Raw genomic sequence first — 27,869 nt, 5'->3', positions numbered from 1 at the left:
GCATATTCAATAAAATTGTCATGCACAAACTAAAAATTGTACTTATACACATATTTAAGTCCGATGTAATCAACGTGAGTGAAAATAGATTTCTATATTTAATTCTGATTTATGTGAGCGATATTTAATCACCCACGTCCAAAATTATAACCTACAGTCAAAATCATATGGTTTAAAAACTTATCGTTGAAAATATTTAAATATCAGAGCGGAGTCTTCATGAATTCGAAAACACATTTGATTTGAATTTAATTAATGTATAGAACACATTTCTCCCACAGAACATACTATAAATAAAGCATGTTGATTTTGATAGTTTCTCGAAAATTGATATGAAACTCAGTAATATTAAACATTAAACTAAGGTAATGTCGAATTGAAATTCGGGCGTGCTCGTGTAACCTTGTATTGGAGTGGAAACTGGATGGAAATGTAATCCCTATCTCAGTTAACTAATAACATTTGTAAAGATTTAAGCGAAGGTAAACGAAATCTCTTTTGTTTTCTTTTATCTCTCAACAACAATTACATAAATACGATAAATAATTATGCTCACTATTACCGTATTCTTCTTTATAGAATTGAGAGCTCTATTATGAAATGAAAAACGCTGGCTCTAGTTTGTTTTATTTTTGTTATTTTTGAGACGGAATTTCTGAATTCATATGCAGATTTTATTTCGGTCCAATAATATTACTTATCTAAAATAGATAGCGATAGTTTGAAGTAGCCGCAGCATTTTATAATGAAATAGGTCTAAACTAATTCAACACTATTACCTTTTATTTTGCGTTTTATTCAAAGTTATGATTAAAACGAGCTTTAACGTTTGTGAAAAGCAAAATTCCGAACAGTTAAGCGTATTTATTTGAAATGAATCAAATATTAAAATTTAAAACGAGCGTTAAGTCAACTTAACAAACTTATTTCAATTAATAAAGTCCAACACCCGGTACGTTGATTGCATTGATCCCGGCTCAGTCCCTTGTATCGGGTTTCTAAAACGTCGCTGTATCGATTTCGACGAAACTCTAGTTAACCGATGAAATAATAAGTTCGATGTATGTCGAACTTCTAATTAATGTAGATTCCATCGTTATATGAACTGTTTTACAAGTTGGCGGGAGTTGTGAGAATGTTGCTTGATGCAATAAGGAATCAGATTAGAGTTCTTCAAATATAATATGTAAGTTCAATATTTCATACGCAAATATGTAAAATAAAGCTGTTCAAAATTAACATTATTAACGGTGCCCAGAGGTGGCGTTTTGTATTCGAAACTTATACTGACTGCGTACAATTGTACGTAGTCTGAATTGTTCTTCGTAGAAAAATCAAGGAACTTTTTACTTTGCACAATGACGAAAAAAGGAGCTTTATTACATTAGAACCTAATGTACCCAGAAACCCATGAAAACGTAAGTTTTTCCCCCAGTGACATCTATTTTTCGACGAATTGATCGCACAATATTACAGTCGCATCGGGCTCCGAACTCACACGTGCAGATAAATAAATATTTGTACAATTTCCAAGAAATATAACCCTTATTGCAAGGGCGATATTGTTGTCTTTTGCGTAAAGGATAAAATGTCAAACTCAACTGACAGCTGTCAGTCACAAGTAACATGGCAACCAGCCGCGGTCCCGCTTTTTCGCTTGAGCGCCCGTTTAGCATTTTGAGGGGTTATCACGAAAATAGAAACGATTTGATAATAGCAGTAACAGTGAAGATGACCAACTAATTTTTTACGGTAGCTTAATAAATAATCATTCAGTAATTATTATTAAAAGTTATATGACACGATGAAATATTTAATCAAAAGAGGTTTAAATAAAACAAAGTACATTTACGTGATATTATACAGCAATTAAAGATAATAGGTTCACAGTATAAACATAATGTAAATGTAATGCAAGTAGTCACACACCTGTGACTGAGGTAAGATAATATACCGACTTCAAACCACAAGTGTCAAATCAATAAACGCACGACTTCTACCAAAGCCAGACTGTATTATTAATGTACGAGTCCCCGTAGAGTTTTTATTACTTAGGCAGACTCAATATTGTCACATAGGAGTTTGTGTTTAAATATTAATTCGTAGCAAACTATTAAGAAGTCGCCCGTGAAAGTTCCTGCGTGTTGATTAATAACGTATAAATAATTATATTAGTTACATAGATTGGTACACACTGGAGTTCCTGTCTACCTCTATGAAAAATTGAAATGGACCCAGGATTACCATGGTAAGAATACACGAGGTAGAAGTAGCAATGCATTGGTAATACCGAAGCACCACACGTCGGGTTTTAAGGGTGGTTTCAAGTACTCTGCCTCGAAGATTTGGAATGACCTTCCTCCACCCTTGAAACTTAATATGTCATATTATATATCGTTCAAGCACAAATACAAAGTGATACTCTTGAATAAACAAATATCGAGCTGGACACCCCAATAAAGCATTGAGCAAATTGTGGATTGCGAATGTATAATAGATTGTATCCTTCTATGTATGTATTTATATGTTCTTAGTATTTAAGTAACGAATTATGTACATAGATACCTGTTTATTTTATTTAATATAATCGTTATATATTCTATATCAATATCTGTTATTTATATTATATTATATTGTTATTTTTATTATCTTTTTAGAACTGTAAGAATTTTTTTTTGGTTGGTATTTGTATTTACATGTATAGTGAGCCTCGGAAATAAAAACAAACGGGCAGACTGAAAATCAGCGCTGCTCAGGCGTTAAAGCCCGACAGCACGGCTGAGTCTGACCCGATTGCCATGTAACTACTTAGTCTATGTTTTTTTTTAGTAATATAAGTAGTTGTTAAGTGTGTAAATGTGGCAATAAATATTTTTTCTTTCTTTCTTTCTTTACATATGGATTCGAGTATCCGCAGCTTACAGCTACGATGGAGCCAAACCGGTCGAATTGTTGATAACTTCCGGAGCGAAAGAAATAAGACGTAGAATCAAGACTGAATAGTTTCTTTTCTTATTTTGTTGGTTCCACAATGCTTTTATTTCTTTTGGCCAGACGTCTGCTAGCGCAGTACTTTTTCTGACAGCATTATTTTTATTGAAACTGGTTTGACTAATTTCTTTTTATAGTTCTGTTTCACTTATTCGGTACGGTTGTATATTTTCATATCGCCGTGTTTTATGTCATACTAGCTTTTCAATATTTATACTCGAAAATAATTTTAGTGCACGAAACTTATTTTCTGAAAATTGTTGTTATTTAAGGTGGTTTCTGAACTATTGTCTATACTCATTATTTTGTATGCTTTACAGATAATTAACCGAATAAAATAATTAAAACAAGTCTAATCAGAATATCTCAGAAACCTTTTTCCGTTATTCTTAATGTACCTACTCGATTCTGTTTTCTTGACATAAATCATACATCAAGCGATGTTAATAGTGTTACAATATATTATATTGTACCGCAACCTTCGTTAGATATTCACCCATTCTCGTATCCCCATGATTTATACCTTCAATATCCATAACACTTGCCACGGTAGAGTCCATTTCACATAGAGTAGTTTGTACTGCGAGACGAATCGTGTAATCTATTTTACTGCCAATAGTCATTTATCTAATGCTTATACGTAATGGCTAGTCAAAAACCTCTGTCCATTTTTTAGCTATGAGAATTGAATGTTGGAGAGCCGAAAAAGCAATGGAATCGATATTTCATGAACACATGTTCGTGAATTTATTTCGCTTCTTGTTCGAATTGGAACAAAGGATTTTAGTATTTGTTAAAATTGCAGTTTTACCACAGCAAAATTTTAAATATAATACCATGTTGCTAAAATGTTGTCTTACTTTGTATCGACTGAATCAGTTTACGAAATCAGTGTAAATAAGAAATACACATTATTTCTACATGTCAAGGTCACCGCATTGTTCCCGCAACTGTATTCTTCATTACAGACGGTTTTATTGTCAAGATGAAACGGGAAAATGGTATTCAGTACTGTAGATTACTTTTTCTCCCACCACGATCCAATACTCCCAAAGAATGTAAGAAATAGAAAGAAATGGTACGCAGGAATCGAAGAATAGAATTTTTCTGGACCGGTTGAGTTGCCAAGCTGTTAAGAAGTTTAACGTCGACCTGGTAATAATTAATTAGAATTATTGATGGGTAAATTACGCAGTTTGAAGCTTTGGTGCTGTTAAAATGTCTTAGTAAAAGACTCGTTACTATTTATAAAGTTTAATGAAATAATAATGGATTCTAATGCTTTCGTAGTAATTGATTTGTGGTTGAAATTAAAATATTGATTGAATCTTGTATGCTTTATGCTTTTCTTATTTAAAGATCAGTGTTAATGTTAAAAATAGGTATGTTATGGCGATTCAAAAGTGCTTCTACAAGAAGTCTAATTGAATAAATAAATGTTTAAGTTTGAGTAAGTATTCAAATAAATATTTCTTTAGCGTTGTATCATCGTAGGTATCTCTGTTGAAAGAGCTTTAACTTCTAAAATTAAACTGAAATGGAGATAACATTTTTATCAAAATATATATTTATACCGTTTCATATTAATGTAACGGATAGATTTTCAATTTATTTATGAATAGTTCTTATAAGGTTTCAACAAAAACGTGTGAACCGATAGCGCTTTTGTTTGCGCGAGAAATGATTGTATTCAAATAAATATGTTGTATAATTGAATGTTTTGTGTTATGAATGAATCATAATATGTGCATTTTAATTAACTTGTAGCAATAAACAATATCTGCACATGACAATGTTTGCTAAAAATGTTTCAAAATTTAGAATTAAATAATATGCCAAATATCGTTCCTATTATAAAGATTTTCACACAAAATTACAATGTTATGAAACGCTATAAGGCGAGCTTATTTTTTTAAGCTTATCCTAAGTAAGTAAGTACCTATGTTTCATTTATAAATTAAATTGTACGGCCAGTCGGGCTTGGCACTTATTATAAAGATTAATGAAAATTTTCCAAAATCGATGTAGGTAAAGAAACATTAAAATATTACCAAATAGACGTGTAGGTACCTAGTCATAAACTTCTACTGCATAATTAAAGTACATATAATTACTTCCTAACTCATAATTCTTAAATTTACATCGCAGGGTGTAACGGTTATCAAGAGTGTAGCATACAAAGAATATTTTATTTTGCGGATTGAAAACAATAAAAAATAATGTCAAATATTGACCAATATTATGTAAGTAACTCTACCACTCTTGTAAACTTGAAATTATCACCTCTATCTAAATATAAACAATGCTAATATTATATTATATTAGCCTCTTTCGGAATCTTAATATAATCAGCAGTTCATTGAATTTCATCAATTGAATGGCAGAGTCCAAAATTTGCAACCCAAATCGCACTGCAGTAGTCTAGTGCAGACTTTTTGTGTAAGGTTTCAAGAAACTCTGATTAGCATGCTATACAGGACACCCACTGTAAAATATATTTTAAATTCACTAAGAATATATTATCACTATTATTCCACAACCTAATTGCATATTACCGATAAAACGAGCCAGTTGAATGGATTTATCGCAGTACAAAATGTTGTTTCATATCGTTTCAAGATACTATGACGCTGTATAAAGCTTCTTGTCATTAGCACTGGTTTTATCAAGTTTTTTCACATGTTATAACATAAAGCACTTCATTCGACACAAACACTGTTATTTAATTGTTGTTTTAGTGATTTGTAAGTGAAATGTTGGGTTATATTGTTGTATTTAGTGTGAGATGACCAATAAAACGCGACGCGAGACACATACGCCCAAAGCGCGCGCATTCGGCCAACTGAATTGTGTTACCCGCTCACCCCGGTCTCCCCGGCCGAGGGGTATAGCCCGGCCGGCGCAGAGAGCGTAGACCTTATTGTGTATACTCTATGATGTAGATCGTGGAACGTTCCGTTTTACTCTATGGTATGAATGTTATTTGACAGATATGTTCTTTGTAAATAAGATTTCCTAAAACAGAAACAAATGTGTTGGAATTAGGTGATGACTCTATCTTTTGCAAGAAAATGTCAATTCTGTTTATAAGTTAATTAATGACAGTCATTTATTAGAGGGTGGTACCTAAAATTATATCCGAATTTTTATTCGAAGAAACGAAACATGAGTCTGATTTACCGCTTATTTACATAACGACTCTACCAAATAGACAAAATCGAAAATTCAAATGTATTAAACTAAGTATTGATAATTTTAAAAGCCTTAATTTAAAAAAAAAAACGAACCCCTAATAACCATAAGCCCAATTAATTCATTCAAAACAAAAATTTTATCTAAACGTTTGTCAAACGTGGTGAAGAAACAAGTAACGCTGTCTCATTTCTTCAAATATGTTCAAACGGGGATAGAAATATTTGCTCCAAGAACCCTTTTCAAAGCGGGATTTCAAATAACCAGTTCTGTTTGACCCATAAGTCTATTGTTGTACCCATTTTTTGCGAATCCAAGAGCTTCTAGTAGAGTTACAATCGGGGTTTCCAGATAAATGGTTTGTCACGTTACAAAATGTAGGGCCATGATTTTAGGGCTAACAAATGAGTTAGGGTAGAAAAAACGTCCGAATGTCAGGTTTATTGACATTTCGCTCCGTTATAATAAAGGGTAATGAAGGTTTGCAGTAATGGATTCAACGGTACATTTTTAAACATAGACGTGTCAATTAGTAATTTAAAATTCGAGCTATTTATATATATATATATATATATTTTAAGTTCGTCTTGTAGAATTTTGTGATTGAAAAGAAATTAAAATTTACTGAGCATTTTTTGTAACAAGGTATAAAAAGAGAATAAGATTAAGAAAGTTGTTCATTTCCTTTTTTTTATACATAATAAACATAATATCGTAACACTCTATAAACACGCGTCGTTTTTATAATAAAAAGGGTAGAGCAAACGAACAATTACTAACAAGAATCTCGTCTTTTTTATTAATTTCTCGAGAGTCTCTACATAAATAATCTAAACTGTTAGTTAAAATGACATCTTGCGCTCTGTGCGGTTTTTGCGAAGGCTCTATCTGCTACCTGCAACAACCACTTTCTCTACAACCTTAGTTCTCAGATAGTTCAATAGATGGCGTATTACTTGTTTATAGATAATATAGAGTTCAATTATAATGTTGTTTTGTTTTAAATTTCCATATTTTGACTTTTGTTAAACATTGTCAATTATGTATTATCACCTTTAATTAGGAGATTACGTCGTTTTTAAAGATTTTGTAAGGTAATACATATAATAATGAATAGACAAAATATAGAGTAAATATTTTATTGTATATAAAAAGTATACATCACTAATGGTAGTACCACTTACATTATATTAATACTTGTATATTTTACAATAATCTTAAATTATACAATTTATAAATAATGTAAAATCTCCTCAACTGACTGATATATTTTGCCCCTTTCTGATTCCATTACCCCAACATAAAGGTACAGATTATACAAATAAACCTTTTCTACGTCTAAACCAATACAACAATTTAATTGAGATTCTTAGGAATTGGGTAACTATTACACATTTATTCAAATAATTATGATATTTATTTTGTATCATACATTTACTGTACAATAAAAATGAAATTATTAATTATTTAAACTGTACATGGAATACTGGAAATTTTTATGATAAAAATATAACTGTACTTAGACTTAGCTAAAGAAATTTGAATTCGTCATAAACTTCGCTTATTATGGTATGAAATCACACCCTTGTTACAACCTTATAATAATATATTTTGTTTGAAACCTCTCGATTACCAATCTAAGGACAACTTTTCTATATCCAATAAAACTAGATATTAAATATAGTATTTAAAGCAGCTTCTATCTAAAGCGTTGTGATTAATCAATATTAAGTACCATTATTTAATAAAACCCCTATATGATACAGGTAAAGCACAGTTCCGTCGAACGACATTTTCTTAATCGAAAATTCAATAAAACTACGCTCTTAAATAATTATTTTACAAAATATACACGTTCTATATTACAAGAGGACGGAATAATCGAAGAGGACGGTACAGTGAGGTAGTTAATACGAATTTAGAGAAAATATGTCCAAGAATAAAAAAACAACTTTAGATTGAGCAAATATAGTAGAGCTTAATAGTAGCAAATTTACAACCGTTTCCATATTTACATTTATTTTACATCGAAAATGGAATTGAGCGAGGACATCAAAAAGAATCGAGCACATTTAAATAATTGGACGAATACATAAACAACTGGTTATCTTTTATTGATTCAATAAAAGTAAGAAGTTTGTTTCACTGAGACTTGCTCGTAGAAAATATTTACAAAACAGCACGGAAGCCCATTTGCACTTTATACCTAAATTATAAGTCTTATGTAAATTGATATGTTATCACATTCTATTGTACTTTCTCCTTCGTGTGTCCGTTGGCGAAGCCGTTCCTGTTTTCCTTCGTCTCAATGTAACCGTTTGCAGAACCGTTGACCACGTGACCGTTCGTGTGACCATGTGGTATGTAACCGTTAGTGTTGTTGTTGCAAACGTCAACTTTTGGCTTTGGTGTGTCTGGCTTGTAGGCGTGCGTGTAGAAGTTCATGAATAGAACTATGAAAATCGACGAATGTAGTATTAAACCTGATGCGATGATCCTGTAGGCAAAATTATGATGGTTTGTAACTGCAGAAAAATGGTTGCTTAGACTATATAGGCTACCATTATTATGTAAGTACCTTAAATACAATTAATTTATCTTGTTTATATGTCTAAATAAATTCATCATTCATACTAATTAATTGAGATAAAAATCGATCATATATGAAAAGTGGAAATTGAAGAACAAGGAACCTATTCCTATAAAATATAAATATAATTTATAAATTATAAATATTATTGGGGAGTAAACTCTATCTGTTCAGTAAATTAGTATTTTTATTTGTAAGAATTTGATTCTGAAATTCTAGAAATTTTGCAATTTACTACTTAGTTACGATTTCACTTCACTTTTTGGAACTACTTATTTGAAATAAATTTTATTATTTCACTGAAATGAATATTATTTACGTTTGAATTATATATTAAGTAATTTAAATCAAATTGGCAAATAAATAAAATAATTCCCCTTATTAGACTATGAAAACAAAGCCTAATTATTAAATAAATAAGTTGTTTTAGTTACATAAATTTAAAGTAATTTAAAAGTGCCAAAATAACAGACTTTATTAAGTGTAAAACACGTAGAGATTATATCAAATTGATTAAGCAAGAGGAACACACTTTTGTTTACAAGCGTAACAACAATTAAGTAATATAAAATCTGTTAAAAAGATTTCCTAAATTCTAGCAAACACAAGATACGATCTATAAACTTTCCCAATTTAGTTGAACATGTGATTTGGCACTTTCTAATGTACAATTAGTTTAATAAAACGATGAATGCAATACATGTTAGCTGCTTTTTGAAGTTCTTCATATGCTTTTACTTCTCAATAACGTCTAAAAGAGATTGTTTATAAAAATTTATATATCTAACTAGGTTTCCGCCCGCGGAATCGCCCGCGCAATCAAAAAATGCGCATAGTTCCCGTTCCCGTGGGATTTCCGGGATTGCGTCATTTTCCCGGGATAAAAAGTAGCCTATGTCCTTTCTCGGGTATCGAAATATCTCCATACCAAATTTCATGAAAATTGGTTCAGTAGTTTAGGCGTGATTGAGTAACAGACAGACAGATAGAGTTACTTTCGCATTTATAATATTAGTATGGATGATTGTGTGCTTTTTGTATAATTACTATTTAGAAATGTCTCTTCTTCTATCAATAAATAAATAAACCTTATATTTCAGGATGTATTCTATCATTAGTTTGAAACTGTTTGGAATAATTTCAAGTGAATTCTAATACGTTATTACAAGTGACTTACTTCGGATATCCGCAGTCGTATACTAATGCACTTATTGAATGGAATAGCACCATGAAGAACTGGATCTGCAATTATAAATATATAACATTAATAGAACATATTATTAGAAAAAAATGTAGAGCTCTGTCTCTATTATACATTGCTATTACATATCTATAGTAGTACTCAATTTTTTACACCTATCACGTAATTTTTTAAAAAATAATTGCCTACCGCAATATGCTCTACTAAAAAAATATTATTTTGTAATTGTTTTTTTTTACTAAATTTTTGTTATTTCCAAATAGGTACTGTTTATTTTTCAAAATTACAAGAAATCCTAATGAAATTTAAAATGATCAGATAGCTAGTTAGTTACGGTGCATCTTGCGAAAGGCTTAGTGCATCTAACTGCAACTCACTGGCCTTAACGAAACGATTGGTACAATAAGTCCTGCTAGTATATAGTCGTATATAAACTTGTGCAACGAGGCTTAAAAGCACAACATTGCGCTAATGTATTGATATTATCGGGGATTGATTAATCGTAAAATATAAACATATAGATATATAACAAACCGATATTTACAATGATGTAAAAATTTGGACGTGATTAAGAAAAACTTCTATTCAAATTTAGTACAACTAGGTAATTTTCAATGAATATGAATTAGCGTTATCTACTAATTAAGTCTGTAAAACCGGTAACGTTGGTGAAATTGCATTTAATTGACCAGTGTATGAAGGTTTGAAAGCCCTTAGTGGCCTACATTCCAATCAACAGTATCATTTTATTGGATTTTCTATTTCTCAAGCGATTTACAACAAAAACTTACTGAATCGGAAACGACAAAAACACATATTTTAAGAAATGACCACGTAATATAGAACATGCTTAGATAATAAGTTTTTATGTGTTATCCAAAGTATATTAGGCTAAGAAAATAAGAATATCATATGTTATGCAAAATTTAAACTCCGTGAAATTTTTGCATCTACGTCAAGTACCTAATTTGCATGAAGTTAAAAAAAAACATTAATAACCTCAAAACTTTCGCGTTATTAATCATACACTACATTTTGGGTAATAAATGTCTAGTATTCTGATTTTGTTTGTATGCTTAGTTCTTTTTACGTATACTAAGTTATGGTTATACTTTCTCCTCTCACACTTTCGTCTGCGAATACACGGCGTCTGTATCTGACAAATGAATCTGCATTATTACTCTATGTCTCTATTGAACATCGATGAAAATATATTCTACATTATTATTTATCTATGGTCTTTGAATAATTTATTTAGAACCTTAAAGTTTATATAAAATATAACAAATTTTACTTTTCTGCAATATCACAGAACACGTGCTAGCATCCTGTTCCGAGATTACTATCTGAGGAACTACATTAAGTAACATGATATTTTCAAGATATTTTCTTAAACGCTGTTTTTAATTTATAGTAACGTTCATATTATCTTTCATAATCCTAAAATATCAAATCCAAGAACTTAGCAAAGCTCAAATACAATTGACACAATTTGATTTTCGTGATATTCCAGTCTAGCTATTTTGTTTAATTCAAGTTTTAGCACAAAATACTAAACAGTACTAAAGTGTTTTATTAAATATCAAGTAAGTAAAATATCTGCTAGTTCCTAGACGAAGTCAGAAGGTTCTTTAGCCAATAGAGAAAGGATACAGCGTTCCGGTGCGCTTGTGTCGAAATCATTGCACGGTCCGTTTATACTCTTTTATTTGATTCCGCTCAAATGTACTAATCAATTGATATCTTAAGTGTTTACCAATTAGCCTATTAAAGAGGAGAAATTAAATAACCCCTGTAAAATAAATGCACCGAAAAATGCGAAGATACAGAAATAAAACATAAAATAGTAGTACCTACCTAATTCTTGTTCTTAATGTTGAACCATTTACTTATTTTGGCCATCGACTTGTTTGTGAGTGATTTATTTATTCGGTTAAAATATTTTATCCGAAATCCAGGGTCCAATGAAAATTCGATACTACATTGGAATACTCTTACATACAAAGGTAGAGCCTACTGCAAATGAGTAGTAATATACCTACAGTGGACCTCCCCCTTTTTTCTATTGTAATTTTGTTGATCCACTTCTAATCCCATGCAATAAACCATTTAACCTTACAATTGTGTAAATTGTCTGAGAAAATTTCTATATTTAGCACTCGTAGAAAAAGTGTCCATTAGCCTTTGCATTTCCCATTGTTCGCTTTTTGTACATTTATGTGAAATGTCATCTTAATGTAACAAAGTTTCAAATGTGACAACCTATTTATGCAATTAAAATCACAATGTTTTTATCGTAAAGAATTCGATCGTATGTAACATTTTATACGTGTTGAAAACAATCTTAATATTTTATAATAATAAACTATATCCTATCTCAAAATTATTATATTCATAACTTGATTATTAATTATATTTAATTATTAATTATAATCTTATTGGCAATAAAAAAAATAACTATTCAACTCTACACTACACGCTTCTAAGACTGAAACCATTTTTTACGTTTAACTATTTTGTTCTCAATTTAAGAAACGAGGCATCTCCTATTTATCATATCACTTTGTACGCAATACTACAAATTAAGTAATTTTTAATTGGTGCTATATTATATTATCGATTAAGTCTTTCCTCTGAATCTAAGAAAAAAATTCACGGACATTCATTTCCTTTACAATTGTTTAAATAATTGCATATAACGATTATGAGCACGCGATAAATTTCATTAATTCACAATGATCAGCAAGGTTATATGTTAAGTAAGAAGTGCGTCCGCGCGATATATTATATTTTCATTTTTCATATGTTTCACTCACGCGATTTCTGTTAAAGACCTAGTTTACGGGAGGTGTAGGCTGAAATTTGGAGACTATTTTACAAGGTTTTTGTTGCATAAGAAATAACAAGATTTTAAATAATAATGTGGCGAGGTGGGAGTTAATCAATTAATTTTTTGTGTTTGATGTATATAAATTTAGCAATTTAAAGCTTTTTAGAGAACCAAACGTCGGGTCAATAATATAAAGAATAAATCGCGTTTAAATTCCGTTAAGAAGGGTTTGATTTCCAATCTCCATAATACCATTTAAAATGATTTGTTAAATTTAACACCTTTGAAACGTTTTGTAGTTCGGTTTAACAAATCGCGTGATTTATCACGAAATGATTCGCGTTGCAATAATAATTAAATATACGTAACATGAGATAATATATTTTATTCAATTTTATGTTCAATATATTAATATAAAAGGCATGCTTTTATCATTATTAATACATATTATGTATAATTGATTTAAATCTTAATTATTATATCTCATTTTATCACAATCACACTGACCTAATTATACGATGACATTTTTAGGTGTCTGTTTATTTTTTAAGTATCTTCTAGTTTCTTATTGGTACTTTCATGATTACATAATATTACATCTAATAATACATGAAGCTAATTTATCGCTTTCATTTGTTTCAAACGCTTGCCAATCGTTAAAAAATTAATAAATGTTGATAAACCTCATTGAGATAATCTATAAACGAAAGAAAATAATCGTACATAAAGCCTAGATGTATGAATCACATAACAGTCTATGACTCTATGTGATATTAAGTCCGCCCAATTAATTGTACATACTCTTTTTTATTTACTTTATTTAAAAGATTTCTTCTATGTACAACTTTATTAAAAAATTAAATAAATTCATTCATTCAGTCATAAACCAATGGTAAGCTCTTCATTATAATAGAATATTATCATAGAAAGATGAATCTGGACCAAGCGGAAGACACCGCTTCAAATTCCGCCCAACGATCAATCTAATATTTATTTGGTAGTATTCATTCAAAATGCAAACAACAAGTAATATGATAGATAAATTATAAACGATACCTTCAAAGTTCCAAGTGGAAATTAATATAAACACAGTGCAACTACGCCGTTCGTATATCCTAGCGACTTGCGCAAGCGCAGATCCCGTCTCACGGAATCTAGGCGCGGTGCTAACGACCCTTATTCGTGTATGTCGAATTCCAAACGGATACAGTGGAAAACTTTCCTAATAACAACATTCTAACCTGGCTGGCCATGGCTCAATTTTTTTAATATTTTAGGTAGTCTTAAATAATTTTAACAAGAACAACTAAGCCCTTTCTTAAGGTATCTCTTAAAAATGTCAACAAGTACCTACAATTCATATTTTTTACTAGTATTCACGATCATAAACGATTTAACAATTAAACACAACATCGATCAGTCTATTACTAATAGCTCTACGTGTAGGTAATAGTTATTACAGGCTTTGAAATGAATGCAAACTTGTGCAATTCACATTTTAAGCTTTATTTACGATCAAAGGTAAATGACCTTGTTTATATACAATACAATATTGGCTACATTAAAGTTACAGTTTCGTAATAATAATTGTTCTGATTTATATCTATTATTGTGATAAAACTAATTTTTTTAACACTAGAAACGAAACGAAACTAGATCGATAATCAAAATATTAACAAATATTTCCTAATTGCACTTATTAAGTAGTGCTCGAGATATTTGCAAATGTTTATCTTTGGCAAATCAAAACTATAATTGAACTCTATAATATATAATATAAAGAGTAATATCAAATTAAACTTTCAATTTATTTTTAACTCGTTCATTGCAATATTATTGGATACCTATACAATATAGCAGCTAGAAATGAATGTTGGTAAGCGCGGTACGCAAGAATGGCTGGACCAATTCGGCTAATTAATTTTTTGAAGGTTCCCGATAGATTTGAATAAGCGATAACATTTCGAAAAACAAAAATAAACGTCCCGGGCGGTGCCGGGGCAAAACCTGGCATTCAATAAAATACTTTGTCAAGACATCTCTGTCCGAGACAACTCTAATAACACTCCTCTTTTGTAGTAGAAAATATAAAAAAACTTTTACTCACAAGTTGCATAGTAGTAAGATGTTTCTTCCACCACAAATATTTCTGGTACTGTGGGCCCATAGCTGCTACCATGTAATACCCATACATTATTACATGTACCAAATTGTTGACGATGTTCGAGAAAGTTCCATGACCACCTAGAAATGGTAATGAAACTTTTGACTCAGCGTTTTATAAGACGTGATTTAAACATTATTGAGACTAAACATTTTAATAGTAGTAAAAGTGCAAAATTATATTTATGAATAAAGTATGTCATATGAAATTTATAAACGTATAATTTTTGGATTTAATTTAGGGAACTGACGCACGATGTGCTACATTAATCCTACTATTATAATATTATAAATGTGAAAGTTTGTATGGATGTTTGTTACTCTTTCACGCAAAAACTACTTAACCGATTACAATTAATTTTAGCACACATATAGTGGGTAACTTGGATTAACACATAGGATAGGTTTTATCCCGGAAATCCCACGGGAACGGGAACTATGCGGGTTTATCTTTGAAAATGCGGGCGAAGCCGCGGGCGGAAAGCTAGTGTGTGTATAAAAATAGTTTATAACACTTTATAACGTTGAATGATTGGCAATATTAGTAGTTTCTTTAATAATTTATATCTGTATGCACTTCCTATCGGATATGAAGTATCAACACTATCAGGGCAGCAACTATTTTCATTTAAATAATCTCATTACATATTGGTTTCATTTTAAAACAACATTACCAACAATTCAGAAGTATCTCTGTTAACTTGTAATTGCTTGTAATACACGACATCTTGTTGTAGTACGATAATGTCAAAAGACATTGCGCTTGATAAAATCAGAAAACTCACCAGCAATAAATTTGACCAGTAGCCAGGCTTCAAAAGGCGTCAAAGAGTGGTGGTACAGATGTAACCAGGTGATCTGACTCTTCTTTTTCCTCAAAACGAAGAATATCGTGTCTGCGAATTCTGATAGCTTTGAGAAGTAGTACACCCAACATAAGTGTAGCATCTGCAACAAAGTAAGTATAGATTTCATTGAACATCATATTATGAATGAATGAATGAAAAATTCTTTATTGCACACAAAGAACAGGATTACAAAATAAAAGCGATGGGCATAAGTTATAATATGTACAGAGGGCAGTCTTACCGCTGTAAGCGATTTCTGCCAGACAACCCGAAAATTATATTCAGCTTTTACATACATGAATTTCCATATTTTCAAAAAATGAGATACCTTGAGTTTTTAAGATATTAACAATAAAATACATAATATGTAAAACATAATACTTTCTATCTTTCTGCTCTCTCGATTATATAGAGCTATAATATCTTTCTAGCAACCGAGGCCTTGACCATAGACTGCAATAATATACCCATGACCTACGTTATATTTTTGGAAAGTTTAGTTCATTCGTTGATACAATTTGTGGCTTAAAAATACACTTATTTTATGTCGGGTACAAATAATTCAAACACTGACTTCCTAGAGAGCATTTTTAGTGTTATTTTTTTAGTTAAGATGAGCCTATTTATGGACACTATAATATGGTTTAAAAATACACGGACACTAAGATATCTAGCACAAATATCAACTTTTTACAATTGTCAACTCTTTCTTCTAACTTCTCTTTAAGGCTTATACATGCGCTAATAACCTTGACCATACTTGACGGATCTCAAACCTCTCCCGCTGCACCTTCTTTTTTCCTCGCATTTTGTATTTAAAAAGATACCAATCAGTGAAACAAAAAATCCTCGTCAGGGACTGTTGTGTAACTGATAATTTATTAAACATAAAATTTTCAGAGCTCTAAGTCAGCAGGTTACGAAGTTTATAGAGTATTTGCGGAAAAATCGATGACCACGGCACATTTTTTTTCTAGAAATCTATTAACTTTGGAAAAAAGTCCTCGCGAGCAATTAAAGATCAAAGACCATCCTATTTTATATATTTTTTTCGGTATTGTGCTTTATGTTGTACCAGACTTTATAGAGGTTGAACATAGTCGAAATTGCCGGGTAGCGCCTTAAATACAAAAGCCACCAAATTCGTCTCTTACCGCACTTTACGTAAAACCGCATTCACTGTATTAAATTCCAATAAAATGAGGCAATCCGATAAAAAATCTATGATAATCACTATCGTCCAAGGTCCATTTTCACTCTCAACGGCATTGCGATGACGCAAACACAATTGCTATAACCGCTTTCACCGTTACATACAAGTTCATTGAAAAATCGACTCAAAGGTTGGGGTCGGTGAAATTTCTCGCTACCAGATATAGTCATTAATGATGCCGATATTTTAATGCAATTATTACTGTTTTATTTAATTTATTTTAGTATTGATGTATTTGATTGATGATGTGTGTTTTGGACTTTAGATTATTAAATAATGAGAATAATGCTCTTTCAATTTATGATTTTACAATGAGAATAGTGCTCGTACAATTTATGATTTTACGTTACATTTTAGTTGATTTGGTTCTGAATCGATTTAATATTTAAATAAATAGAATTGTAGATAATAAAAAAGGACACATAAAAAGCTAGATTGCATGGGAATACATTTTCATTATATGCAAGTAATAAATACCTCCATTTATTTAAAACAGATCTTAATCGTAAAAGCATAAGAAATTTTACGGCTTTTTGAAGCACTGAGTTTAATTTAATGATTATATTCACACCTACGTATCAAATGTTGGTTTATTTTAAGTGTAAATTGACACTTTGGCTAATTTATAATAGATAAAATGCATGTAACTGAAAAAATGGCATTAAAACGTGATAACAACTTTTGCTTTAAAATCAAAAATTGACATCTAATACATATTATAAAGGCGAAAGTTTGTAAGGATGTATGGATGTATGGATGTATGGATGTATGGGTGTATGGATGTATGGATGTATGGATGTTTGTTACTCTTTCACGTAAAAACCACTGAACCGATTACAATGAAATTTAGCACACATATAGAGGGTAACTTGGATTAACACATAGGATAGTTTTTATCCCGGAAATCTCACGGGAACGGGAACTATGCGGGTTTTCCTTTGCAAACGCGGGCAAAGCCGCGGGCGGAAATCTAGTTTGTAATAAAATTAAGCGTTGCCCCTGCGTTCTTGCCAAGATTCTTATAAAAGTCCATTATTAATAAAATACGTTGTCAGCGTATTTCAATACACATTTAAACCACGTTCTATCAATCAAAAATTTATTTATAGTAAAATTATTTTAGATATTTTGGTAACATTACCAAAAAGCTGATTCTCCATCTACCTAATAAAAAAGTTGTCACATGAATTTCTCTTCAAAAAGCCAACAAAAGATGGAAAGTTGTGTATTGTGTAGCTGTAGTCTGCTATTGAACTTGACCGTACGAAGTTTGTTAAGGTCGGTAAAACTTTGACGGTTACTTTTCGATAAACTTTCAAATTTTAATATTGATCGATGTTAAATGAACTTAGAACTACTACTACTAAACTAACGAATATGTAATTTACATAATATATTCGTCAAAAACATACAGAAATAAAGAAAGATTAAAATATATAGATGGAAGAAAATATACTCTTCTTAACATGTGCCGTTCACAATAATCGTATGAATGAAAACAATACTAGTTTCTTTTTATATTCAAATGCAAATTTATATCAACAAAAATCAGCCATTTCACTACTTGATCAAATATAATAAAAATTCAAATAATGTCCATTCGCAAAAACTGAATGAATGAATAAACAATAAATCAAAAAACAAATACCAGTCTTACATGTGAGATAATGTCGGTCAGCGCAAACCGGTACAGTCATCTTGCTTTCTACCTGACTCTCATTATCGTACGGTCTACACTGTTCTTATCTATACTAATATTATAAAGCTGAAAAGTTTGTTTGTTTATTTATTTGAACGCGCTAATCTCGGGAACTACTGGTCTTTGAAAATCTGGGATTTGAAAATTTTCTTTTTGCATTTTTTATTGAATTATGATGACTTCATATATACGTTTTAATTAAGTAATATTAAAAAAATAGGTGAATGAGCTTTTATATCACTATCTCTACATAGTATAAAGTAAAGTCACTTCCAGCCTCTGTCTGTATGTATACATGTTTAGATCTTTTAAACTACACAACGGATTTTGATGAAGTTTTAGTATATAATTTATAAGGTAATTGACAAAGCGGGCGAAGCCGCGGGTGGAATGCTAGTAATATTTAGAAATTAAATACTTACTCTTCTCGCTTTTTCACTATCACTGTAGTCTACAGGCTGACATGTTAGACTGTAATCAGCCCACCATCCAGACATTAAGTGCTGAAACCAAACTTATTATTAAATCTTTCAACTCGATACTTTAAAATACTTTTATTAAAACGATATAATTAATTACCATTAAAACACGAAATTGCTTTAAAGTTTAAACGAAAGCGTGAAATTTTTGACACTCTTTCGCTTATAGTGTGAAAATACCAATAAGGAATGGATTGAGGTTTATTTTGAATATCTGCTTATGATAAATCTTTTCTTTTAGGGTAAATAATAAGCAAAACTACAAAATATATTTTACAAGTTCCTAAACGTAGTTATTAAATAAAAATACAAAGACATGTCAACAAAGTTAAATCACGGCAAAAAATTAGAAACATATCAATGTCAAGCTAATTGCGTCCTTTACTTCGTTTAAAAAAATGTACCAAATTTAGAACGAAATTAGACCCAACGGCCTTGCGATAGAGATTAAGCTGACCGCTTGAAATGTAGATGTCACGGATGCATGCATGGTAAAATTGTTTAATGACGCTCCTTGACACAACTGCATGAGGTTTTACTCTGACGCAATGACAACTTCAACGAAGACGTCATTACTGAGGTATCGTTTTAAGAAGTAATTCGTTCCAGAGCATGGGCAACTAACTAGTGTAGATTATTTAGTGACGTTGATACACACAATTATTTGAAATCCTGTATCATTGTTTATAATGTGTTTACGTTCTATAAATAATTGCGTGAATGAAATTCATCTGCCCTTCCGTCAATATTAATTCATGGTTGTTATCGATAGTGTCGTTGTTAAATTTTAGAGGCAATGTTTAAAAACTGTAGGTACAGATTACAGGGCGGAAAAAGGTTAAGAACTTGCATTATTATGAATTACAGAAAATTATGGACTAATTTATATATTCCTTACATTGTACATTTAACGCTATTATAAACTACAGAAAATTACGGACGAATTAATGTACTTTGTTGTATATTTAACGTTACAATTAAGAGTTCATTAAGACCACTAAATACAGAATAAACTTACCTCATAAAACATATATAATGACAGAAGAACCTGGCCAGCGTTGTATGCAACGAGGAGGTTTTTGATTTGGAACGGTTTTCTATTGGCCATCCACATGGGCCCTGCTATGAGAACGAAGGCAAGGTACAGGACTACCATTACGAAGGTAGGTATGGGCGAATCGAAGAAAAACCATCCTTGGACTCTGGGATCTGTTAACAGAGATTGTACATAGTTAGCACATGCAAGAAACATCCATACTAATATTATAAATGCGAAAGTAACTCTGTCTGTCTGTCTGTTAATCAATCACGCCTAAACTACTGAACCAATTTGCATGTAATTTGGTATGGAGATATTTTGATACCCGAGAAAGGACATAGGCTACCTTTTATTGCGAAATATGTACCACGGGCGAAGCTGGGGCGGACCTCTAGTAGACTATAAAACATAAACATTGGCATAGAATAAATTTTGCCGTAATTATGAGTAGGACGGGACATTCACCTACAAATGCCACACTAATTATTGTTTTTATTTTGATTAATTTTCTTTCTTGACCATATTATCGAAATAATATATATGTTATAGGCAAACTCCGAAGCTCCGGCGCTCCTAGGTTGGACTGGTCAATCCTCAGGTCAGACTGAATAACTTAGTCAAAGCCCAAACAAATGTAAATTTTCGGCCTTTGACTAAACAATTTTCGTCAAACCTGGGAGAGACTAATTTGGTCAGGCAATCGTCAAAACAGAATTTTATTAAATCGGGGTTTGACGAGTCAAACTCCGATATAGGTATGAAGTGTCTTATCTTCGTATATTTGGAAGCATTTTATCATTTAAGCAGCTTTCAAGTCTTAAGAACCGCTTAACTCTGCCAGTTCTGACACCTGATTGGTCAGCTTACGTGATTTTCACTTTTATATTCGAGATGCTTTGAGAGAATGCCGTGTGGCATTAGGCCCGCCTTTTGTACGATGTGCAATAAAGTATAAAATAAATAAATAAATGCTTTGGAATATACGGAGGTTAGTTTGTATAAGATTAAGTATAAAAAAATAACATTTTTAAAATTTTGATGTTTATTGTTTTAATAATTTCTTAAGTAATTAAAATGAAAAATTAATCATTTTTCTGACATGGTGAGGCATTAACTTTAATTGTTTTAATAATTTCTTAGGTAATTAAAATGAAAAATTAATCTTTATTCTGGCATGGTGAGGCATTATGACATTTAGAATTGCACAATACATTAGACCTTTTACATTTGCATAATTTTGAAGAGCATTTTTTATTGCAGTGGCATTTCATAAAGCCTTGGCCACCAAATTTTGAATCCTTTGCACTGATTTCTCTAAGAGACAGCCGAACGTCAGGCACATCTTCGATCTTAAGAAATTTTTCAACGTTTGACCGAGAATTGCAGTCGCTTCTAGGATTGACTAGGCCAAAACCGAAACAGAATAATTTACTTTCGACGTTTGACTGAAAAGTTAGGAGCTCCTGGGTTTGACTAAAAATACTTCAGGCAAAGGGCGAAATTGAAATGTATTTCGGGGATTGCCTGATGGCTTTGGCCAAACCTAGGATAAACCAGTCCTTCCGCGAAGAGACTGTGTATCGGACTTTGACTATAACATATATATGTATTTCAAAAGTTCAAATACTCGAAGATTCAATACTTCTACTTCTAAATAATTTTTTTTAATTTCGATTAAATGTTTGAGTTTGTGATAAATAATTGTGTAAATAACTGTAAATAACTGTATCAATTAAAAATAAAACTTTAAAAACTAATAAAATAAAACGTTATAACTGTATTAATAAAATTATCCTTTTATGACGCTTTTTGTTATAACCATAATGAATTAAATTAAATTAATTAGCGTATATTTTAACTAGCGTATATTTTAATATAAAACGAATTAAATTATTCTAAAAATGTGGCTGTAAATATTCTTTTTTGCCATATTTTCGGTCAATGATTTTCAATGAAACGTATGCAGGATGCACATAATTAATATTATGCAATTTAAAATGAACGACGCATCTGCCTTAAAATATTCGGAGAAAGTAATGTTTTTATTGCGCTGTTGTATTATTATCAGTTCGTAAAGTTTTATATATATGGGCACTTCGTAAAAAAACGTTCTGAAACGAGTTGATGCGTAATTTATACCTTGTTGAAGGCAGATTAAGCAATACATTAAGTCAATTAGTGCATCGAAAAATAAGGAAAAAAGACTTGCTTACTGCAATTTTTCGTAAGAAAAACACGAATCTCAAGCTGCAATAAAAATGAAAATTTACTCTAATGCTACTTTTTCTTCTATTCTGCTTTCTAAATTAAACATTTTTTGGTACAGTCGGTACGTGTACCTACGTAGAAAGCAAAAGTTTAACTATAATTTACTTTTTCGATTTCTAATACTTGAGATCGATGTTAAGATGTTATACTTATGTTTATTTATCTGTTGACAGATGATGTCTGTACGGACTACGGATGTATACACGAGTAATAGCTTACAGTTATCGAGAGAAAGTATTCGCAGCTCAGACAGGTTGCATTCAAGACTATACAAAGCCTACTTAATTATACATAATATACTTCACAGAACATTTTAAGCTACAAAATTACATCGTATTACATGATTATAATATACATAATATTATGCATATTGAGATGAGCGATGAAGTAGGTGCGTGTACGAATTTGTTTAAATTATTATGATATAAATGACTTATAAAAATTTAATAACTTACGACATATTCTGGATTAAAATACCGATATTTTTTTAGATTGGTAGTATTCGATCAATCAAACTGATGATTGTAACTGAGCATGTTCTTATTGATTTTTTTTACTAATTATACATTTGGGACATTAAAATTATTACATAGATGATGTATTTAAAATAATGTGTAATCCATTCAATGGTCGGTCGTTCCTTGATCTCAAATTTGTAATATCCACTAAAGGCTTTTAGATAAATTATGTTTTTTATTTTTTTTTAATTCGCACATTTTTAAAAATCATCATATTTTAATTTTAGTTATATAATTGCCAGGACTTATTAAAATAATTTCACTTGAATAAAATTTTACCCATACCATTATTTACAATTGCATACCTACCTACCTTTAGATAAAATATTTTTAAATTGATGTAACGATAAAACATGATAATTGCCTATTCCACTTAATGAAACTAAAACCTTAATATTTCACTTTATCTCAAATTATAAAGCTTCCTTTTTTGTTACCTATAGGTACCTACTGATTTTATCTATTTCCGTAGTTTTATAAATAAATTACAATTATTATGTTTAAATATTTATCCAAACTCTGCTTTCCTGTGTCATATCCTTATTTATGGAAAATTAAACAATAATTATCTTTCAAGGCTTTCAAAGAGAAACATTGGACGATTCTCAGTACTAAATTAGCCTTCGAGATGAAACTTAGGGCATTGTTTTGTGACCTTAGTCATTATGTACCTAGAACCGCAAGTCGTTTGCACGCCGTACGTTTGTTTCGACAGACGAAACGATTTTATATTTCCTACGTAAGTTTTTAAAAATTATCTATTTAATAAAAGCTAAATTGAGTGACACATTCTATGCATGTTTTTAAATAAAACTTTTTTATTGTATTATGGCTGGTTAAAAAAACTGGCGGTTAAAAAAATTACGAAAAGAGTGGACATTCCCGCCTTTTTTACTTTTTTTTTATTGAATTAGCAAAAGTTTACACGTTAATTTCGTAACATGACATGACATTTTATTAAGCCAACAACATTCCAAGAAAGAATTTCACGGGTGGCAACTTTATAGTGCTAATGTCAATACTTTCTTTCATCTTTAGTGTGAATTTTGATTCTGAATGAAAGTGCTAAAACCGGATAAATGTTTGTCAATTGTTAGTGAAGTGATAATAAACACGTTAACGTTTTGATAATAATTTCGTTAGAGATAAAGTCTAAAGGTAATATTTTAATTACTATATTATATTTAGGTCAAATCGAAATTTATGTTTGATTGTTTTACTGGAAATATTTATTACTGGAAAGCTTTAACCATGGCTTATTTATAATTATTTCTAGTTTGCGCGCGATCATATAAATTGTTATCGAAATAATTAAGTAATTGCTCTTTACATAAATGCAAGCAATGAATCAGAATTTAGTTACTATCGATTATTAAAAAGCAAACTAAATGTTTTAGCAAATTAATTATTTTAATGTAAGTATTTATGTGCATTACACCGTACACGTACACCTGATATTATCTTCAACGCTCTGAACATTATTAAATGTGCCTAAACTTTGTTTATGAATAATTTGGCTTAATTTGATAAATAACACGAGTTATATTTTTGAGTATTATTATTTTAGATTTTTCTTATGTCTAGGTATGTAATAGCAATTTAAATGTCAGATTCTTCGTCATCCAGACACGCTTTCGAATATAATCTATCATCTTAACTTGAAAGTTAGTACCTGTGGTTTGTATAATAGGAACCTATTGTATAATTCATGAAAGTAACGGACAAAAAATGTAATAGTCACTTTCCATATAATCTAATTACATCTAACATGATGATATTTTTTTGACCAGCAAGAAATTATTAGAAATTAATTGAATTATTTATAGATTCCATTTCATGTCAGATATTTGGTATATATACTATAAAAGTATAAATGTAATTTTTTTATGATAACTTTTTTAAAATATGTATATTTTAATTTATTGTTCTTATTAGGAAATCTAAGACTTACGTATCATTTTAGCTGTGTGCATGATTTCAAATATTTGAACTAGAAATTTTTATAAAACACTAGGTAAGTACCTGAAACTCTTTCAGCTAGCACCCAATATTTATTGATGATCGTCGTCCAATTGTTGTCGGAATAGTAGTCATCGATCGCGATTTTCACGAAACCAGTCATTTTGAATAATGTCTATCACTCTGTCACTCGCTGAATTGTATTTCACTGACACACACTACACACCACTATTTAATTCACCTTGATGAATCTCGATAACAATTTGCTTTGCAAAATGTCACCTGAAACAAAATAAAAATAAACATCAAATTTGGATTTTTAAACGCGCGTATAAGCGTTTAACGAAAGCACATACTTTGATGCTACCGATACGTCTTGCGCGAATAAATCATCTTCGTCAGATAAATTTAATAATAATTTATGAGCACATCTCAAAAGCGAAAGCCTGTGGAAAGTGCGAACGCGCCGCTTCCCAAGTTACAATTGAATCGCGCGCCATAAGCCCGCCAATCGTGAACGTACAGCCCCCCCAGTGTCACAAGGACGTAAGTACTGTTGCGTCATTGTAAATTGCGTTTTATTGTCATCGCGAAAACGTACATATTTCCGCACAATTTTCCGGGCAAAGTCCATAAAGTTAGGTTTAGATCGGAGACCTTAGGTTGTCACTTGTACTTATTGTATTCATAGTTTTACGATTTTTTTGTATAATAAAATAATGCATTAAATTAAAAAATATTTGCCAGTCATAACAAGAATGTATTTTTTAAATTTAATTTAATATTTACTAAGAAGATTTCCTATATTTGTAGGTACCTACATAAGACGCGGTAATGACGCAGAACACAAAAACAAAGAGTGTTCCATCCTCAGTTTCAGCAGATCTCTTTAATTTTTCAGTCGTAAAATTAGTAACTTTCATGTCTCTAATTTTCAGGCGAAATTTTGAAATCCTTAGTACGAAAGATATTTCATCTTTCAATTTAGATCTATGTTAAACTATACGTAACCATAAATTATTTTCATCCTCTACGTCAATATTTTCTCAAAAATATGCCGTAGTAAAAAATAATTATGTACCTAATCAAAATTTTTTCCTTTGTTTGATAAACCATAGAAAATCACTAAATATTTCTTCCAAATATATTAAAACTCCGTAGCACAGAGATATCAGTAACGTACCTTTAGCTCTACGAAAAATCTCTCAATGATGGTATTGATTTGTTTGTGTAATGGTTATATACAGATTCTTCAATATTTATAAGTTTGACACTTCAATTTCTGCTTTTTTTAAGTTAAGGAGAAGAAAATGTATGAACTTTGGTGAAAATTATCGTATCTTTTTGTATGTAAGTACATAATATATAAAGCGAATCAAATAAAATGATGTTTATGTGATTTTTCAGATTTTGTTAAAATAATATAAACCCATATTTGTTAAATAAGTTTTTTCTTATAAACTATATTTCAATAAAATCATACGTTAGGCTCAAGTTAGTACATGAAGGTATATGAAAACCAAGTACCTAGATTACTTTTATCACAATGTTATTCTGTGAAACCAAAGATAAAGGTTTCATTACTTAGTAATTTAAAAAGTTACAACATCGTTTTAATTGAAACTGCACATACACTTTACAATTTACCCATTTATGGCGTTATTTATAGCCATCAATATTATATTTAACTATGATAGTTCGTAACGGTTTGATTCTGAGTTACAAATGACCGATTTGTTAAGAAATATCTGATGTATTAAAATGTTTATAGCTAATTGTACAGATTTATGCCATTAGATATCACTTATCAGTATCTACAGTAGATTTGACGCGCGGTTTGCGCTCTACATAATCGGTAATCGGTATTCTAAAAATAAGGTGATACTTAATAGTAATGTACACTACAAATACAAAGCGATTAGATACTTAAGTTTATATTTCTTAATTTTAAAACATACACAAGTTGATAAGATTTGCATCAAAAAGATCTCTAATTACAGTCTTGACATTCTGATTTAGGTATATAATTTTTACCCTTTTTATCAAAAGTTTATATAAATGGATGAACAAATAATAAATAAACACAATACAAGGTTATCGTTATAACCGACTGATCTCATCAACTTACATAGATTTTCTTTGAGGAAATAGGGGTCTGTAAAGTATTATTATATGTCAGTCTAACAACAATAAATTTAATTAAAAAAAAGCGTGTGTGTTGAGCACAAGTGTCAGAGGTGAAACTTTGGCAAGATTCAAAGAAACCAAAATCGTCGCATTACTACATGACGTGACGGTTTGTCATGACGCGATCTTAATTTTTACTCTCAACGCGCCTAAAGAAGTTTCACTTCAAAATAAAAAATTAAAAAAAACATTGCTGCTATCCTGATTCCTGTCTGCATCTTGGATATAAATTCCTAATTCTCTGAATATTGGTTTTAGTACTGGCCGAACTAGTTTAAATTTGGATTTAGAAATTGTAGTGCAAAACTGTTCATCTAATTATACTTTATTTTTGCAATTATTCTGATTTCTAAAACAATTTTGCAATGTAATTCGAACTAGAACAATTTTAGAACGCAGGCTCAATTTTCGTTTCAAAATTTAGAAGACTATTTAGAATTGCGAAAAAGCTAATATTCAAAGTTTGTTTCCTTTGTTCAATCGATATATCAATATCGATAGAATTACCAAATAATTTAACTTTTCATTGAAACTAACCCGAAAATTGCATGGGAAAAGTCTCTTTCAGTTTTGGTACTTGGCAAATTAATCATTTTAAACCGATGTTTACCAACTGCAGTTTTCCAGTTGCAGTTTACAATGCAAACTGGAAAATTGCATTGGAAAAGTATTACAACATCCCCCAGTTTTCC

At 30.6% G+C, this 27,869-nt stretch overlaps 2 protein-coding genes across 4 annotated transcripts in view; both read right to left on the bottom strand.

The window, feature by feature from the left end:
• The window catches only part of LOC149904783 (uncharacterized), an 87,431-nt gene extending 81,568 nt beyond the window's left edge, over positions 1–5,863 (bottom strand). The window contains exon 1 of one of the 2 annotated variants that reach the window (XM_090107253.1): positions 5,547–5,863. The gene's annotated coding sequence lies outside the window, so the exon portion shown is untranslated. The remainder of the gene's footprint in view (positions 1–5,546) is intronic. The other variant, XM_090107252.1, reaches the window with a different exon arrangement.
• A 1,445-nt stretch (positions 5,864–7,308) lies between these two features.
• The window catches only part of LOC149904782 (very long chain fatty acid elongase 7-like), a 48,642-nt gene continuing 28,081 nt past the window's right edge, over positions 7,309–27,869 (bottom strand). Inside the window, exons 1-8 of one of the 2 annotated variants that reach the window (XM_090107137.1) lie at positions 25,347–25,471; positions 25,054–25,272; positions 20,225–20,415; positions 19,150–19,230; positions 15,753–15,915; positions 14,912–15,048; positions 9,951–10,015; positions 7,309–8,680 (exon numbers count right to left, since the gene is read on the bottom strand). In XM_090107137.1, the coding sequence (XP_089963263.1) occupies positions 8,431–8,680; positions 9,951–10,015; positions 14,912–15,048; positions 15,753–15,915; positions 19,150–19,230; positions 20,225–20,415; positions 25,054–25,153 (987 nt within the window). In that variant the 5' untranslated portion in view covers positions 25,154–25,272; positions 25,347–25,471 and the 3' untranslated portion in view covers positions 7,309–8,430. Of the gene's footprint in view, positions 8,681–9,950; positions 10,016–14,911; positions 15,049–15,752; positions 15,916–19,149; positions 19,231–20,224; positions 20,416–25,053; positions 25,273–25,346; positions 25,472–27,869 lie in introns of those variants that run through there. The other variant, XM_090107138.1, reaches the window with a different exon arrangement.

Source organism: Colias eurytheme, chromosome 11 (assembly GCF_061535395.1).
Source record: "Colias eurytheme isolate Ceu_HAF_F1 chromosome 11, ilColEury1 Martin Lab GWU primary, whole genome shotgun sequence".
NCBI lineage: Eukaryota > Metazoa > Arthropoda > Insecta > Lepidoptera > Pieridae > Colias > Colias eurytheme.
This window is presented reverse-complemented; position numbering and strand designations above follow the sequence as displayed.